General features: G+C 37.5%; 1 protein-coding gene across 1 annotated transcript in view; it reads left to right on the top strand.

Moving 5' to 3' along the window:
* Window positions 1-20,030, top strand: part of SNX29 (sorting nexin 29) — a 714,032-nt gene that overhangs the window by 620,038 nt on the left and 73,964 nt on the right. The window contains exon 20 of the mRNA XM_044659168.1: window positions 19,793-19,932. Within this exon, the coding sequence (XP_044515103.1) occupies window positions 19,793-19,932 (140 nt within the window). The remainder of the gene's footprint in view (window positions 1-19,792; window positions 19,933-20,030) is intronic.

The raw sequence follows: 20,030 nt of genomic DNA, 5'->3' as shown, positions 1-20,030 counted from the left end.
CCCCATTACATGTATAAACAATTTTAACATTCACTTTTTAAAAATTTGAGCTCCAAGTTCTTTTTCTCCCCCCTCATTGAAAATACAGTTTGATATAGATTATACATGTTCAGTCATGCAAAACATTTTCCTATTAGTCATGTCATGAAAGTTATCTCAAACCAAAAAACAAAACAAAACAAAAAACCGTGAAAAAAGTAAAGTAAAAAAATTGGTATACTTCAATCTGCATTTAGACTTCATCAGTTATTTCTCTGAAAGTGGCTAGCATTTTTCATTGGAATTGTCTTGCATATTTGTATTGCTGAGAATAGCTAAATCATTCACAGTTGACTTGGTATAATAAATTGCTGTTGCAGTGTACAGTGTTCTCCTGGTTCTGCTCACTTCACTTTGCATCATTTCATGTAAATCTTTCCAGATGGTTTTGAAAGCATTTTATTTGTCATTTCTTATAGCACAATAAATAGTATTCTGTCACAATCAGACCTACAACTTACTCAACCATTCACCAAATGACAGGCATTCCTGTAAGGGACTTTAAGTACCAGCTTGAGGAGTTCTGTTGAGGAGTAGTAATCCAGAGACACTCGAGTAAAGAATTGATATAGTTTACATGAATTTATAATATTTCCCCACTTTCTTCTCACTTTTACTCCCTTTGCAGCTTTACTTCTTAGAATACCAGTTGACTGAAACTACTCTCTTCAAGATTACCCGTGAAATTTAAACTGTAAATCTAGTGTCCTTTTTGCAGTGCCCGTCTTTCTTAAAATCTTGTTACTTTGAATATTCTTCCAACCCTTCCTTCTAGATTCTCCCCTTCCTTGACTTCCCTAATATTTCTCCCTTTTTGTTCTTCTACATGTCTGGTCACATAGGTGTCATTTCAAGTCTCTGTTGTGGTCCCTCTTTCTAAATCCTTCCTCATTTTAGTATTCCTATTAGCTCCCATGTGTTTGAATATTAACTCTATTCAGATGACTCCCAAATCTAAGTATGCATCTTTAATCTTTCATGAATATAGTTTATAGTTCTGCATTATCATCTCCCTGCCTGACTTCTTCACATGGGTATCTCATTAGCAACTCACTCAATATGCTCCAAAAAATAACTTTTTATCTTTTCCCCTCATCATATCCTGTTTCTAACTTACCTATTTCTGTTTAAGGAACCACTATCCTTTCAATCATCCAGATTCATAATCTCAGACTTTCTCTTCCTTTTCCATCCTTACCCCTACTCCTGCCAATAGCCAAATCTATGTCTACACTATTTCACATCCATCCTGCTTTTCTCTGCTCACAAAACAATACCCAAGTTTAAGACCTCATTCCTTTGTGCCTGGGTGGCTACATACAGTAGCCTTTTAATTAATCTTCCTGCTTCCTTTTTCTTCTTTCTATCCATCCTCCACATAGCCATTTTCCCAAGGTACAATTCTGAATATGTCATTTCCCTGCTCAGGAATTTTCAGTGTCTTCCTGATGCCTACAACATAGAATGTGAACTCCTCAATCTGACATTTAAAGACCTCTATCATATGGCTCCCATATTCCTTTTCAGATTTCTTTCTTATGACTCCCCATCATGTACTTTACATTCTAGTCATTCTAGACTGCTTAACTGTTCTACAAACTAGACATTCCATTTTCTGCCTTTGTGTCCTTGCATAGGCAGCCCCTCTCACTTACTCCCAGCCTTGTTGGAATAAATGATGATGAAATGGGAATTCTGAAGGAGTGTAAGAAAGATGTGACCATTACTCACCTTGCTCCATTTTGGACTGAATTCTTCCCTATAATACTTTACCCCTAGTACATCCTTTGACCTTCTCTCATTCACTATCACCTAAGACAGATTTTAAAGAGAATGACCTATAAAATGGAGATTAAAAAAAAAAAAAAGAAAAGAACCTTTTTGCTCCCAAATCCCTCAGCAAGCCAGCTGGCCCAGATGTGAGTATTAAAGTTGCAAATGTCAACATTTAGAACTCATTCTCCTTCCCCCCCCCCCCATTAAGAAACATAATTTTCTTCACTCTCATCTTGATTTTTATTATTTCTGTGAAGTTATTGGGTGAACATATTTTACTTAGCTCTGCTATAACCACCATACCATAAGCTTGTAAAAGTGACAGTAATGTTTATGGAACCAGTAAGATGGTCCATAGTGACTGACTAGTCATAGAACTGTGAGATCTCCTTGGAGAGTTTTTAAATTGAAAATAAAAGACAGTTCTTCCTCAGTTTTCTCAATTAGCAATTACATATTGTTCTCTCAAAAAACAATTACTTAAGATATTGGTATTCTGAATCTAGGCATTCAGTTTGTAATAAAAAAAGAAATTCACATGTTTGCATAGTTCTATAACCTTGATGGCAAGCTTTTTATAACCTTTTAGGGACCCCATGCCATGCCCTGCCCCCCCAAACTGTGTGCCTGTGTCCTGCTCCCCTCACTCCCCTTATCCCCCCCCCCCCCCCCCCGCCACATTGTAGGGGGTAGGGGCTGGGCTCCCAGCTGGCTCAAGAAGCCGCCTTTTACAGCCATAAGACCTGACCCTGCATCCAGCCCCACCTGCCTTTTGGGCAGCAACCCAGATAGGAGTGGGAGGGCAGTTAGCCTTTAGGGGAGTCGGGTCACACCCCTGATTGGTGGCAGGCAGGGAAGGAAGGAAGTGAAGTTTTTTAAGGAGTGGAACCATCCCCAGCGTTAGGAGAAGAAACCTCTCCCCCCCCCCCACCCCTGCAGCCCTTAGTTTCAGTGGGGGGATGGGAGAAAAGGAGGGGCAGGACCTGAGCCCTCTCCTCAGGGGAGGGAGTAAGCACAGAGGGGCAGAGAAGCACAGTGGAGAGGGGTGAAATATGTAACTGTCTAACTGGGGTACTAAAGAGGTGACACACACAACCAGGACACACCCACACACCCCACGTGACAGGATTTCACAGGATAACAGGGGACCTCTCTCAAGGGAAAAGAGGGTGTTAAGTTTCACTACTCTAGTTGGCACGATGACAGTTGACACTTAACTGGTTATCAACCAGCTGAGGGAAAACATAAGGATTGGATGCTATCTCCCTATGGATCCTTATTGGGGTTTGAGGAAGACAGTAGGATGTAAAATAAAACAGTTTATTAAGAGGTTTAGGGTTGGAGAAATGAGGAAAAGGTCACACTACACTAGATAACTATAGACAGACTTCAGAGACTGGAAATGGGTCAAATCTACACTGAGCTAACAAAGACTATCAGGTCCAGCTTTTGGAGGTTAGAAGGGGATGTGATGGTCTCACAACTGGGGTCCACTTCAGCTCCAGCAATGTTCACAGCTTTCCAGGATCCTCAGCAATTAATCCACAAAAGGTAAAGACAAGGAGCTGAACCAGTCTGGTATGTCCACCACCCAAGTCTGGTCTTGTTGCTCAATCTGAATTTCCATGGGTAGATGTTTTTTTCTGGGAGACAAATCCACTTTTCCATGGGCTCTTCACTGGGACAGATAAAACAGCCTCTAATTGTCTCAGCCACAACAGAGTCACTCTAGGAAAAAACTCCCTCCAGTCTTGCCTGATTAAGCCTGGCTGTTATCTTACCCTAAATATCTAAATCTTAATTTATAAATTTGCCTTTTACAGGGGGGAAGGGAGCGGCTCTGCAGGGGGTGATCGCACATGCCCAGAGAGAGGTCTCTTTGTGCCATATTTGGCACACATGCTATAGGTTCGCCATCATAGTTCTCTAACATATTGTGTCTCATTATCCAAGTCCCTGTTGTTTAGCATTGAATTTAGGATAGCTACATCCACACCTGGTATGCAGTTTGAAATCTAAAAGTAAAGGTAAAGTTTAAAGCCTTAAGGAGCAAAATATGTTACCTTTTTTTTTTTTAGGTGAAGTACAATAGGTAAAAACCATGTAGAAGAAATACCTCTGAGTATAGTGGCAAAAACTGGAGGTCCTAGGTCTCTGTTCATTGTCCTTTTAAATTTTTTTAATTAAATTAAAAATTTTTTAATTATCTAATTTTTCATCCCTCTAATTTCCCCTGCTCCAAAGTAGGGGGGGAAAACCCTTGAAACAAATATGCATAGTCAGACAAAATAGATTCCCATATTGCCAGTATCCAAAATTGTGTCTCCATCTGCATGTTTCATTCATTACCTTTCTGTCAAGGAGGCTGGTCTCATTCTTCATCTGTTGTCTGGAATCATGGTTTATCATTGCGTTTATCAGATTTCTTGAGACTTTAAAATTATTTATTTTTACATTGTTATTATTGCTTAAGTTGTTCTTCTGGGTCGGTTTACTTCACTCTTCATCAAGTCCTACAAATCTTCCCTGGTTTCTCTGAAACCATCTTTAATAATTTTTTATAGTGCAGCATTATTCCATTACATACATATGCCTTAATTTGTTCAGCCATTACCCAATTGATGAGCATCCTATTTGTTTCCAGTTCGTTGCCATTACAAAAACTGCTGCTTTAAATATTTTCATGCATTGAGGACTTATACCTTTTTCTTTAATCTCCTTGGGGCCAAGTGGTGGTAATGCTGGGTTACTTTTTTTTTTTTAAATAGCTACCAAAATGGTAGTGCTTTAGTAACATCTTGAGCATAGTTCCAAATTGCTTTCCAGAATAATTGTACCAGTTCATAGCTCCAACAATGTCCATCAGTATATCTTTCTGCAGACCCTGCAACATTTGCCATTCTCTTTTTGGGGGAAGTTTTGCCATTCAGATGTATCTCTAATGCTAGCCTTGCAATTAGGCCTTTTATAATGTTGCAGTACTTGGTTGTTGAGATATTATACTTATGGATTGATTTTACTTCTCTTCCTCTATGCATTGCTTTTAAGTTTTTAGATTCACAACTACTCAAATATAACATATTTGGTAACTAATGAGACAACAAGTACTAAATAGTTATTTTAAACCTCTGCATACAAACATTAGTCTGAGAAATTGCCTTTTTGTAAAATAGGAATGCAATAAGGAAGGGCATTGCCTGGAATGCCCTAGAAAACTTCAGTTTCAATATCAAAAGGGAAGGGGAAAACCCTTTGCCTTCCTTATATGAATTTATAATACAACCTTATTCATAACATTCAATAGTCTTAAAAATAGCTATTCTTAATTTGACTATCTTTATCCTCTTTTAAGCTCAAAATAAAATTAACCTTTCTGGGGAAAAATTCCATTAAAATAGGCCCGACTGCTCTTTTTAAAAATGAGCCCTAACTCGCTGTGCTCCCTATTAATAGTTTAAAGTGTAATTGACAATAGTATTATGATAGGAAAGCAGCAGCCGAAAGACAGAGAAGACACAAGCTGTTAGATCTCATTAAGTGGCTACCCGAGCTGTTTGGCACTTTCCACAAGCTAGGCTTTCATCCAGTTCCCTTGCTTCAAATGCTGTTTTTTTGATTGGGGACTCTAGGAGCCAAACCAGAAAATTCACAAATAAGTAATGCTGATTTAGAAAACTCTGGTATTTGTATAGCTAAGTGTTATCCTTAAACAGATGACTGCTTTCATCCCAGGCACTATCAATGGTGTTCAGTAACCATTGATGATAAACACAGTCCATGAAGAACATTGCCCTTGTGGTCACTGAATAGTTTGGGAGCCTTTGATAACCTATTAGAAAAGAATTTTGAAACAGACTTTTGTTCTATTCCAGCTAGCAAATATAACATATTAAAAAGAATCACTTCTATTTGCATTTCTTGGACACTTTTCTGTAGTGTCTTTTAATTTTATTAAAGATGATATCCTTTTTTTTAAATTTTAAACATTTATTAATATTCATTTTTAACATGGTTACATGATTCATGCTCCTACTTCCCCCTTCACCCCCCACATTCCCCCCACCCATGGTCGACACACATTTCCACTGGTTTTATCATGTGTCATTGATCAAGACCTATTTCCAAATTGTTGGTAGTTGCATTGGTGTGGTAGTTTCGAGTCCACATCCCCAATCATGTCCACCCCAACCCTTGTGTTGAAGCAGCTGTTTTTCTTATATGTTTCCTCTCCTGCAGTCCTTCCTCTGGATGTGGGTAGCATCTTTACCATAAATCCCTCAGAATTGTCCTGGGTTTTTGTATTGCTGCTGGTACAGAGGTCCATTACATTCAATTTTACCACAGTATATCAGTCTCTGTGTACAATGTTCTTCTGGCTCTACTCCTTTCACTCTGCATCAGTTCCTGGAGGTCTTTCCAGTTCACCTGGAACTTCTCCAGTTTGTTATTCCTTTTAACACAATAGTATTCCATCACCAGCATATACCACAATTTGTTCAGCCATTCCCCAATTGAAGGACATACCCTCATTTTCCAGTTTTTTGCCACCACAAATAGCGTGGCTATAAATATTTTCATACAAGTCTGTTTATCTATGATCTCTTTGGGGTACAGACCCAACAATGGTATAGCTGGATCAAAGGGCAGGCAGTCTTTTATAGCCCTTTGAGCATGGTTCCAAATTGCCAGCTAGAATGGTTAGATCAGTCACAACTCCACCAGCAATGCATTAATGTCCCAATTTTGCCACATCCCCTCCAACATTCATTACTCTCCCCTTCTTTCATTTTAGCCAATCTGCCAGGTATGAGGCGATACCTCAGAGTTGCTTTAATTTGCATTTCTCTAATTATTAGAGATTTAGAGCACTTTCTCATGTGCTTATTGATACTCTTGATTTCTTTACCTGAAAATTGCCTATTCATGTCTCTTGCCCATTTATCAATTGGGGAATGGCTTAATTTTTTATACAATTGATTTAACTCCTTGTATATTTCAGTAATTAGACCCCTGTCAGAGTTTTTTGGTATAAAGATTTTTTCCCAATTTGTTGTTTCCCTTCTGATTTTGACTACATTGTTTTTGTTTGTACAAAAGCTTTTTAGCTTAATAATATAATCAAAACAATTTAATTTACATTTTGTAATTTTCTCTAACTCTTGCTTGGTTTTAAATTTTTTCCTTCCCAAAGATCTGACAAGTATACTATTCTGTGTTCACTTAATTTATTTATAGTTTCCCTCTTTATATTCAAGTCATTCACCCATTCTGAATTTATCTTGGTGTAGGGTGTGAGATGTTGATCTAGACCTAATCTCTCCTATATTGTTTTCCAAATTTCCCAGCAGTTTTTGTCAAATAGTGGATTCATGTCCCAAAAGTTGGGCTCTTTGGGTTTATCATACACTGTCTTGCTGATGTCACTTACCCCAAGTCTTTTCCACTGATCCTCCCTCCTGTCTCTTAGCCAGTACCATATTGTTTTGATGACTGCTGCTTTATAGTATAATTTAATATCTGGTACTTCTAGGCCACCTTCCTTCACAATTTTTTTTCATTATTTCCCTAGATATTCTTGATCTTTTGTTATTCCAAATGAAATTTGTTATAGTTTTTTCTAATTCAGTAAAGAAGTTTTTTGGTAGTTTGATAGGTATGGCGCTAAATAGGTAAATTAATTTGGGTAGAATGGTCATTTTTATTATGTTAGCTCGTCCTACCCATGAGCAACCAATGGCTTTCCAGTTGTTTAGATCCAGTTTTATTTGTTTGGAAAGTGTTTTGTAGTTGTTTTCGTATAATTGCTGTGTTTGTTTTGGTAGATAGATTCCCAAGTATTTATATTGTCTAGGCTGATTTTAAATGGTGTTTCTTTTTCTACCTCTTGCTGCTCTAATGTGTTGGAAATGTATAGAAATGCTGATGATTTATGTGCATTTATTTTGTATCCTGCAACTTTCCTAAAGTTGTTGATTATTTCTGCAAGCTTCTTAGTTGATTCTCTAGGATTTTTTACGTATACCATCATATCGTCTGCAAAGAGTGATAGCTTAGTCTCCTCCTTGCCTATTTTGATACCTTCAATTTCTTTTTCTTCTCTAATTGCTACTGCTAGTGTTTCTAGTACTATGTTGAATAATAGAGGTGATAATGGGCATCCTTGTTTTACTCCTGATCTTATTGGGAAGGCTTCTAATTTATCCCCATTGCATATGATGCTTGTTGATGGTTTTAGGTATATACTGTTTATTATTTTTAGGAAAGGTCCTTCTATTCCTATACTTTTCAGTATTTTCAATAGGAATGGATGCTGTATTTTGTCAAAGGCTTTTTCAGCATCTATTGAGATAATCATGTGATTTTTGTTTGATAGACTATTGATATGGTAAATTATGTGGATGGTTTTCCTAATGTTGAACCATACTTGCATTCCTGGTATAAATCCCACCTGATCATGGTGGATGATCTTCTTAATTACATGCTGGAGTCTCTTTGCTAATATTCTATTTAAGATTTTTGCATCTATATTCATTAGGGAGATTGGTCTGTAGTTTTCTTTCTCTATTTTTGATCTCCCTGGCTTTGGAATCAGTACCATATTTGTGTCATAAAAGGAATTTGGTAGGACTCCTTCTTTGCTTATCATATCAAATAATTTGTATAGTATTGGGATTAGTTGCTCTTTGAATGTTTGATAGAATTCACTTGTGAATCCATCAGGCCCTGGCAATTTTTTCTTGGGGAGTTCTTTGATGGCTTGTTCAATTTCTTTTTCTGATATAGGATTATTTAGGTATTCTGTTTCTTTTGCTGTTAGTCTAGGCAGTTTATATTTTTGTAAATATTCGTCCATATCTCCTAAATTGTTATATTTATTGCCATATAGTTGGGCAAAATAGTTTTTAATGATTGCCTTAATTTCCCCTTCATTAGAGGTGAGGTCTCCCTTTTCATCTTTGATGCTGTCAATTTGGTTTTCTTCTTTCCTTTTTTTTATTAGATTGACCAGTACTTTGTCTATTTTATCTGTTTTTTCAAAGTACCAGCTTCTAGTCTTATTTATTAATTCAATAGTTCTTTTACTTTTGATTTTATTGATTTCTCCCTTGATTTCTAGTATTTCTAATTTAATATTCATCTGGGGATTTTTAATTTGCTCGCTTTCTAATTTTTTGAGTTGCATGCCAAATTCATTAATCTCTGCCCTTCTTAATTTGTTAATATATGCACTCAAGGATATAAATTTTCCCCTGAGTACTGCCTTGGCTGCATCCCACAGAGTTTGGTAGGATGTCTCATCATTGTCATTTTCTTCAATGAAATTGTTGATTGCTTCTATGATTTCTTCTTTGACAATTGCTTTTGGAGAATCATATTATTTAATTTCCAATTAGTTTTTGATTTGCCTGTCCAGGTGCCCTTACTAATTATTATTTTTATTGCATTATGATCTGAGAAGGTTACATTTATTATTTCTGCTCTTTTGCATTTGTTTGCAATGATTCTATGCCCTATTACATGGTCAATCTTTGTGAATGTACCATGTGCAGCTGAAAAGAAGGTGTATTCCTTTTTTGTCCCTATTTATTTTTCTCCAGATGTCAATTAAATCTAATTTTTCCAGGACTTCATTCACCTCTCTTACCTCTTTCTTATTTATTTTTTGGTTTGATTTATCTAGATCTGAAAGAGGAATATTTAGATCTCCCACTAGTATGGTTTTACTATCTGTTTCCTTCTTGAGCTCTGCCAGTTTCTCCTTTATGAATTTGGATGCTATGCCACTTGGTGCATACATATTTAGCAGTATTATTTCCTCATTGTTTATACTGCTTTTAATCAGGATGTAATGACCTTCCCTGTCTTTTTTAATCATATCTATTTTTACTTTGGCTTTGTACGAAATCACAATAGCCACTCCTGCCTTCTTTTTCTCATTTGACACCCAAAAGATTTTGTTCAAGCCCTGAACCTTAAACTTGTGTATGTCTACCCGCCTCATATGTGTTTCTTGTAGACAACATATGGTGGGATTTTGGTTTCTAATCCACTCTGCTATTTGCTTCTGTTTTATGTGTGAGTTCATCCCATTCACATTCAGAGTTATAATTATCAGCTGTGCATTCGCTGACATTTTTGTATCCTCCCCTATTCCTACTCCTTCTTCTTAACCTATTTCCTTTTAAACCAGTGGTTTGCTATTAAGCCAGTATCCCTTATCCCTTCCCTTGATTGACTTCCCTTTCTACCACCTCCCTTGTTATTCCCCTCTTTTTGTTTTGAAGGCCTAATAAATTCCCTCCCCCTTCTTCTCCCCTCCCTTTTTTGACCTCCCCTCTCCTCTGCTCCCCTTGGTTTATCCCTTCTGACTTTCTCAGTAGGGTTAGATAGAGTTTTATATCCCAATGGCTATCCATAGCTACTCTTCCCTCTCCAAGTTGATTACGCGGAGAGTAAGGTTTAAAAATTACCTCTTGATGCTCTCTTCCTCTCCTTCTTATGATAGTATTTGTCCCCTCCCCATCCCATGCCCTCTTTTTGTGTAATAGATTATCCTATTTTTCTTATTCTCTCAAGTTTCTCCTGGTGTCCCCCTCCATTCACCCTCCTCTTTCCCACCCCCCATATCATCATAGGCCATTCAGCACTCCACCCTCTCCCCATAAATCATTCTTCGGACCACTATAATAGTGAATACTCACTAGTGAATGGAGTTCACTATAGAGAATTATACATAGCATTTCTCCACATAGGAATACAGATAATTAGATCTTACTGAGGCCCTTAAAAAGGCAAATTTAAAAAATTATGAGTTTTCTTTCTTTCCCCTCTGTTTCTTATTTACCTTTTCATGTTTCTCTCGATTTTTGTGGTTCGATATCAAACTTTCCAGTTAGCCCTGGTCTTTTCTGTGCAAATACTTGGAAATCTTCAATTTTGTTGAATGCACATACTTTCCCCTCGAAGTATATAGTCAATTTTGATGTGTAGTTGATCCGTGGTTGCAGGCCCAGCTCTCTTGCCTTTCTGAATATCATATTCCAAGCTTTGCGGTCTTTTAGCGTGGAGGCTGCCAGATCCTGTGTGATCCTGATTGGTGCTCCTTGATATTTGAATTGTCTGTCTTTCTGGCTTCTTGTAAGATTTTTTTCTTTTACTTGGAAGCTCTTGAATTTGGCAATTATATTCCTGGGCATTTTCTTATCTGGATCGAATGTCTTGGGTGATCTATGGATCCTTTCAATGTCTATATTGCCCTCTTGTAGAACTTCAGGGCAATTTTGCTGAATAATTTCTTTTAGTATGGAGTCCAAATTTCTATTAATTTCTCCCTTTTCAGGGAGACCAATGATTCTCAAATTGTCTCTTCTAGACCGGTTTTCTTGGTCTGTCACTTTCTCATTGAGATATTTCATGTTTCCTTCTATTTTTTCAATCTTTTGGCTTTGTTTTATTTGTTCTTGTTGTCTTGAGAGATCATTGGCTTCTAATTGTTCAATTCTAGCCTTTAAGGACTGGTTTTCCTTTTCAATCTGGTCATTTCTGGTCTTCAATTAACTTGCCTCACTTTCCAATTGCAAAACTCTGCCTTTTAAACTGTTATTTTCTTGTCTGATTTCCTTTTGAGCTACTTCCCATTTCTCTGACCAAATCTTTTCCAACTTTCTCATCATCTCGGTTTTGAACATTTCAAGAGCTTGTGACCAGTTTTGATTATCTTGGGATGGTTCGGGTGTGATTGCTTGTTTTTTCTCCTCTTCTGATTGCTTGGTAATCTGGATTTTCTCTGTGTAAAAGTTGTCGAGTGTTAAAGATTTCTTCTTCTTGTGGTTAATCTTTCTTTCTTTCTTCTGGACTTCCTGGATCTGGGTAGCCATAGTTAGCCCAGCAGCTTCTCAGCTTTATCCTGGTGCTCAGGATCTGTCTGTGGTCTTTTCGCTCCTGAGGTCTGAGGTCTGGTTTTTTCCAAGGTCAAGCCCCCTGGTGGACCCTCTTACTTGATCCTCTGCAGGAGGCTCCTTTACAAGTCTCAGGGTGCTGCTTCCACAGTCGTATACCCGTCTGCACTAGTTCCCCACTCAGGGTTTCAGAGACTTTGCTCCCGCCTGTGTCCGCCTCCGCCTGCGTCTCCACCCGCGCCTGCGCTCCGCGTCCGCGCTCAGAGTCCGTGTGCGTTCCTCAGATTTTTGAGGTCCTAAATCTCGCTGCTCTCAGGAACAGGCCCTAGAGCTGCCAATGACTCGATGGGTGCCCCAAACTTGCTCTAATTCTTTTGACCTGGCTTCGGTGCTGCAGGTGGTGTGTGTGTGTGGGGGGTGAGAGGGGGTGGTTGCTCAGCCCGCAATTTAGTGAGAGCTGTTTCACCCCTTTATAGATGCACCCTGTTGTGGGGTCCCTCCGTTCAACTGGGTTTGTTTTTATGCCCCCTTGAGAAGTCCTGTATGTTTCAGTCAGGAGAGGTTAAGCACTGCTTTTTACACTGCCGCCATTTTAACCCGGAACCAAAAAGATGCTATTCTTTTGTTAAATAATACCATTGCTTGGGGGCAGAAAGTGAATTTTTCAGTGGAGGTTTCTAATTTGTAAGCTTACCTTTATTAAACTTACAGTTGAACAATATGGTCATTTAGTTTAGTAATGTAATGATGTTAAGACAGTACATTTGAAATAACTCCATATGGTCAAGGCATATCATTTTATACCACCGTTATGAAAAGGAAGCACCTTCATGGTAAGTTTTTAGGAATTCACACCCTGTAGTAGTCTTGTATGGGCATTGGTAAAGGAGGTATAAGATTCTATGAAATCTTCCTTATCACTCAGAGAGAAAAAAATAACGCTTTGTACTGCTAAGTTGAAAGCTTAGGTCTAAAATGGGGATGGAAATCATAGTATGTTTGAATTCTATATCAATTGAATTGATATAGAAAATATAATCTACCCATTGTACAAATGAGATGATGAGGTCCCCTTGGAGTAGTATAGTCAAATAGCTGGTAGATGGCAGAACTAGTGTAAGAAGTTATCTTCCTTGCTCTTTCATTATCTTTCATTCTATCAATCAATTTGCCCACGATTGGCTGGGGTGTACACTTTTGAGAATCTGTTTGTTTCTGTGAGTTGACAAATTTTATGGATGTGATGGGACCATAGAGCTAGAATTGGCAGGCACCTCTCAGATCATCTCATTCAGTTCCCTCATTTTCAGATTAGGAAACTATAGCCTACAAGTGATAAATGTCTTGCCTAAGATTAAATAGGGAATAAAAATCAGAGTCAAAATTTGAACCTAGGTTCTCCTACTTAATAGTCAGTGCTCCTTCCTTTGTGCCACACTGCTTCGGTACCCATGAGGACATGAACTAGGGTCACATACAATGGGGCAGACATGCATAGGTTCTTGCCTACATTATTGGAGGGAACTATTGATGAGAACATGGGTCCATTTAAGTGTCTCTCATTTTGTGCAGGAAATGTCTTTCTGAAGAATTGTCTATAATTAGATTTTTTCAGGGGGAAATTTAATCCCATTTTAAATAGAATAGGAGTATGTAACCAGATTTACATGAACCAGTTACAGAATAAGGATGAGAGAGGAATATATAGATCATGAAGTCTAGTGGTACCCACCTACTATCAAGAGACCTAGGGGAAGGGCCTCAGCATGTTGAATAGACCCCAGTAAAGGATTTATTGGATGTCAGAGAAAAGTCAAGTGGCACAAGATGAGAAGGCATGACTAGGTTAATATATACTTATTATCTACTTTACCACCTTGATGATATCATATATCCATCAAAGTAACTACAGCTTGATATTTTAAGAAAATCTATGTTGAATCTGTAACAAATAAAATTAATATAGAAGGATATATTTAAAATATTAGGGCTTTATTGTAATCCATATTGGTAATTAAGCCATATGCCTGATGAGAGCTAATTCAAATGCCGTGCCATCACCTCTGCCCACCTGGCTTGTTCAGCAGGAAAGAGAGTGCATCTCAATCATGTCCCGAGTCTTAAACCTCTCTCTATGTAATCATACTTCCTGCCAACCTGTATTACACTAGAGGAATCATGGGAAATGTAGTTTTCAAGCCCCCTAAATGTCCATAGGAAGTTTAGAACAGAGACCTCAAGATCAGTTCAAGGACTCCCAAATTTCCAATATCACAAATCTTTATATAAATTTTAAAATTATAATATAATTATTTATATATAATCATTACCCAAATATTTATAATATCATAACCATTGTGTGAATTCAGATGTTTATATAGTCTTCTTAAAATAGGGGCTAATTGTTTCTTCCCTGTGATTTTCAATAACACCTTTTCAAGTAGAACCCACATATGGCAGTTTTTTAGATATTGTCCAGAATTAATTATAATTCTTGTATGCTGATGCCATTCTTCCTTCTGAAGCCTTTGTTGGGTACATTGTAAGTTCTACTAGTCTTACCCATCGTTTACATCTCTTGTGGAGCCAATCTGAAAAAGTGACTAGAATGCTAGACCTGAAGCCTTTATCCCACCTGGGACCTTTGCTAAACTGTGTGACTGGGTTCATACATCCCTTGAAATTTCTGAACCTCAGGCATTTTTATAAGACTAAGATTCGAAATTTCATAGAGTTCTCATACTGACATTCTTCATGTAACTTTTACAAGCAGAATGTTCTGCATATAAATACACTGAATAAACATTTGTTATGGAGAGTTAAAAGAAACTATTGGCAGGTCAGCCATCATTAATCTTCCTTTTTACCTTGACTTTCCTGTGACTTTTCAGTCCTAATTTGGTTATAGAATAAAATCTCACTGCCTTTCAAAAGCTTGAGTTGAGAACAAGGCAGATAAAGTACCACCTTAAATTTTCCTCTCCTTCTTTATGGCATTAAAATTTTTTAAAGCATTTCACACACTTTACTGGGTTGATTAGCTATTTTGTCAAGAGCAATGGCACTTGTGCAGCCCTTGAGGAATTTCCTGTACAGATTAAAAACGTGGGCTGATTAGAAACATTCAGCACAAACTTAGAATATTAACCACCTTTCCACTAAGGGCCTTCTAATTGCTTAATAATCGGTTGAGACTTTGAGACTGCAGAACATATCCTGACACTCAAACCAGGTGAGCCAAATATCTGAATAAAAGAGATAGAAGTGGTTGGCTCTTGAACAAAGGATATTTCGATCTCTCCAAATAACCATTTTAGTCTCATTCTAATATGCTACATTTACTGACAGATTGTATTGTATTTTAGCCCATGAGCATTGTGTACCCCACTGAAGGGGATTATGCTGCTATTAAAATTATAGAATGTTAGCAGCTGGGCCCATTGTCATGTACTCTGGCTGTAAGACACACCATGGGATAAGGCAGAGGAGACAACTGTCATTCAATTGTGCCAGCAATGAGTGTCTTTCCAAGGCCCTGCACAAATGGAGAACTTAAATTATGTGAAGATATAAGAATCCTTCTTTGAAAACAATGGTTATGGATTCCATCTCCCAGTGTCTCTAGAAGTCAGTAATAATGTTAATAGACTGGCATTTCTATATTTTTGGTATGGCTTGCAAAATATTTTTTATATATTACTTCAATTGAGCCTTACAATAACCTGAATGAGCCACGTGCTACTAGTATTATCATTCCCATTTCATGGAGGCATAAACCAAGGCTCAGAGATTAAGTGCCTTGCCTGTGTGTTTAAAAAAATTAGGTGTCTGAGATAGGATTTAAACCCAGTTCTCTCCTGATTGGAAGTTCATTGATTTTTCTATCTTTCCATGAAGCTCATGATTCCTACATCCTTCCAATTACTAAATAAAGAAGGAATTTCTTTAAAGGTAAAGAAGGAATTACTTTAAAGTTTTAAGATGGAAAAATGCCTTGGCAAAGGATATTATAGAATTTCCTTCTCCTTAAAAAATTAAAGTTAAAAAAATCAGAGAAGGTTTTCTGTCTAAGATAGTTTAGATAAGGGTCTGTCTAAAGTAAGCATCCTTAACCCTTTTTATGTCAGAGATCTTTCTGGCAATCTGGTAAAACTCATGAACTCCTCAGAATGTTTTAAATTACTTTTTAAATAACTGGAGGAATTTGTTAAATTTTAGTTAGGGTTTAGTGAAAATAAAGATGTGTTTTTTCCCCAACCAAGTTCTCAGAGCCTCTGAAATCTATATAAAGATCTCTGATCCAAGGCAGGGAGAAGAGAAGGGAGTAAGTATTTAAGTGCCTGGGTTATTAAGGTAGGTACTTTATGAATATTATCTCATTTATCTTTAAAGCCAAAGGATTAACTAAATGATTTATGCAGAACTAGAATTCTCTGATCATTTTCTTTTAAATTATTCTTTTCTCTACAACATTAATTAAAATAAAGAGGCAGCATCGTATAGCAGAGAGAAGACTGCCCTTGGAGCCAAAAAGCCCTGGGTTCAAGTCTCATCTTTAACACAAAATGACTCTACGACCTTGGCAAATCACTTAACCTGTCAGTGACTTAGGGCTAAAAGATAAACTCCTACTAGGGCAAAACTCTCAGAGTGAAGTCAGAAGTAAATTAAAATGTGATTGGGGAGCAACTAGGTGACTGAGTGGATAGAGAGTCAGACCTAGAGAAAGATGTTATATTCATAACCTGGGAAATGATGAATGCCACCTTAAATGACAAGGAAGGCAGTTGGAAAACATGGAATGTTCCCAGGTGCCGTGAGCCAGGGGCAAGCGTCAGTTGGCCTGGCAGTATAAATTTCCCTGACAGCCACTTGAAAGGGGTCTTTTGGTCTTGGGTCTTTGGGCTCTTTAGGTCTTTAGGTCTCTGGGTCTTTCTAGCTCTTTAGGTCTCTAGGTCTCTGGGTGGTGAAGGGATGCTGGGAAGTCTATGAAGAATAGGAAGAATCTGAATATTTCCTGAAGACTGAGAGAGCTAGTGCATCACCAAACACTGATAGTGAGAAAGCTGACAGAACAAGATCACCAACACAGCTGCATCAAAAGCAGTCCCTATTCTCTGGCTTGGCTGTGGCCAGGCTGGGCCAGAGGTGTAGTGGAGAATAAAGCTCCAGCTTCTACTAGATCAATAACCTCCAGTCCTGATTGACAACTAGTTATAGATACTAGCTTGATAGGGTCTCTAATCCCCAATCCTTGTCCTGTTTATCCTTTCCCTGAATATAGATAGAGTTTCGAGTGGTCTTTATATCACAACCCATGGGAGGGAGTCAATGCAGTCAGATATCAAACGTGATCCAAGGCAAATCAAAAGCCCTATAATAATTTATCCACCCCCAGGTTGGACCTGAAAGGGTTACTCATCCACCTAACCTTTCGGGGTCTTCTCTGGGCAACTGTTAGAGAAAAGGGGAAATTATAACAACTATCAAGGGTGATCAGGGTTGGTGTTCCTCCATCATCTGCAACTAGGGAAATAACATCCTAGGGAAAATTCACATCATTGTATATCTCCCTAGGCCCCTTTTTGTTTATAACACAGAGAGGTCCTGGGTTCAAATCTAGCTTCTGAGGTTGCCTAGCTGTGTGACCCTGAGCAAGTGACTTAATCCCAATTGCCTAGGTCTTAATACCTTTCTGCCCTGGAACTAGTACTTAGTATTAATTCTAAGAAAGAAGTTAAAGGTTTTTTTAAAAAATGTAATTAGGGAATGGTTAGTAAGATAAATAAAAAGCATTATAACTTAGATATTGTTAATTTGTGGTTTTCTAAGTCAATATGTAGCCAGTAGAGATCTATTTCTATTTGATTTTGATACCACTAATTTAGACAATTCTCTAACCAGTAAACTGCAATAAAATATTGCCCTGCAGATGGAGTTTCCTCACCTGGAAGTTCTTTATACTGAGATTATAGCTATTCTTAATAATTATTTTAATTGATATCCAACATACAATAAGATACAATTTCTATCTAGGAAAGGCCACCTAATAGAGCTAGTTCAGTAACAGACTTGCCTAAAACTGGCAAATCCTTAATTTCTGACTAGTTGGTGGTATTTAAGAGTTTGTAGCTACTCTGCTAGGACAGTCTCCTTCATCCTCAACAATGAAATTTCACTAATAGGGCAGTAGAAATTCTGTATGACTTATTGCTATTTAAGTAGTATTTTTTCCTCTTTGAGTTATCTCCTGCAAATATAGACTTATAGGAGAGTCCAGAAATTATTTCAGGATTCTCTAAATCAGTGATTCCCAAAGTGATTCCCAAACCGCCCCCTGGTAGGTGCTGCAGCAATCCATCATGGTGGTGATGGCCACAGGTGCATTTATCTTTCCTATTAATTGCTATTAAAATTTTTAAAAATATTAATTTCCAGGGGCCCTAAATAATATTTTTTCTGGAAAGGGGGCGGTAGGTCAAAAAAGTTTGGGAACCACTGCTCTAAATCATTTTATAGGGAGATGGCTTAATACAAGTTCAGCGACTATTTGTTAAGTGTGCCTGCGGGGTGCAAGATATTGTTCTAGGTCCATGGTGGTGAACCTGTGGCACATGTGCCAGAAGGGGCTCTCAGGGACCTCTTTGTGGGCACACATGCTGTCACCCCAGCAGAGAGTACACCAGAGTTCGTTACTAGAAAGCCAGAGGGATGTGGGGCCAGGCTGCTCCCTTCCCCCTTTTTAGGCACACTGGAGGACATTTCTCACATTACCTGTCTCAAAGAATTGCCACCACTGTTCTAGGTACTGAGGATACAAAGACAAAAAATGAAAAACTCCAGACCCTGAAAGATCTTCTCTTCTAATAGCATGTGGAGAGAGGGTGTGGGTGAGATATACACATATAAGTAGACAGAAAGAAGCAAGAATAAGGTCCTGTGGCACATGTAGAAAATATCCCAATCTCCCAATCTTTGAGTTCCCAAAAGTATAGGCCCCTTTGGTGCCTTTGGACTCAGATTAATGCATTGAGAATACATGGTATCATCAGCATGAGAACTCCTGTTGTGGAAACATCCTCCAGCAATGCAGCTTTTAACCTATGTGTACCCTATGTATATAGTGTTGAGTAATTACGTGAGGCCTTTATGAGTTCATGACCATGTAAAGACTCCAAGCTGAAAGGGTTGAAACCTGGGTCCAAGGCATAACAAGCAGTGGTCTTTATATAACATCCAAAAGTGTTCCTTTTTGATAGTGTTTATAGTTGATATATTTTGTAGAATTAAAAATGGAACATCAGCCAATGTGTACAACAGGGAAGAATATATATAAAGTTAATGAATGGGGATTCAACTTATACTTCTACTGTGAAGAAGTAAGATAGGTTAGCTTAAAACCTCATTCCCTGATTTTTTATTTTAGTGCTTGAAAATGTTAGCATTGAAAGTGTTTGTTGAGTCTGGGTTCCCAAGGTGAAATACAAAATGAATAAAATTCAGCTCTGTAAGACTATAAATTAAGACATACATTTATGGATGGTATTTCCTCTTCTTGGAGTTCTCTATACCAATTAAATCATAGTTCCAGTCCCTATTCCTGTGAAATTCAAACATATTTGTGATCATCACAGCACCTTTATCCATTATTGCTAATGGCTTTAATAAAGTATGAAATTTATTGTAATAAAAATAAACACAGTTCACTAGATTGTTAATTGTTACAATTTTCTTGGCAGGGGGTTAGTTTATGTTAGGTATTATTGTGCTATTTCATATATTCAAAAATGAAGTTGTAGGACTTAGAGATTTATTTTAAAGATCCTCTGATTTTCCATACATTATTCTTTCTCTGATATAAATGTGAAGGAAGAAACAATTAAAAGTCTTTAATAACAGAATGTTCAGTGGTACCTGGGAGGTATAGATTTCATTACCAATTGTATTATGTAAAGTAGGCAAAAGCCTACCAAGTAAAATCCACTTGAGATAATCCATAAGTGTCTTTTGCCAGTAGCAAAATGGTAATTTACAATTCAGCCAGACCAACCTATTTCAGCAAATCTTTTTTTTTTCAGGATGCAAAGTTTGTAGAAGAGAGAAGAAAACAACTACAGAATTACTTAAGAAATGTTATGAACAAAATAATCCAAGCAGTCCCAGAGTTTGCAGCCAGTCCCAAAAAAGAGACTCTTATACAATTGATGCCATTTTTCATGTGAGTATATAAAAAGTGACTTAGTGATCTTTAAAGAATAACAATAACAAATTAATGTTTTACCTTCTTCATATGGAATGAAATACCTTTCATTTCCC

Source organism: Gracilinanus agilis, chromosome 1 (assembly GCF_016433145.1).
Source record: "Gracilinanus agilis isolate LMUSP501 chromosome 1, AgileGrace, whole genome shotgun sequence".
Lineage (NCBI taxonomy): Eukaryota > Metazoa > Chordata > Mammalia > Didelphimorphia > Didelphidae > Gracilinanus > Gracilinanus agilis.
This window is presented reverse-complemented; position numbering and strand designations above follow the sequence as displayed.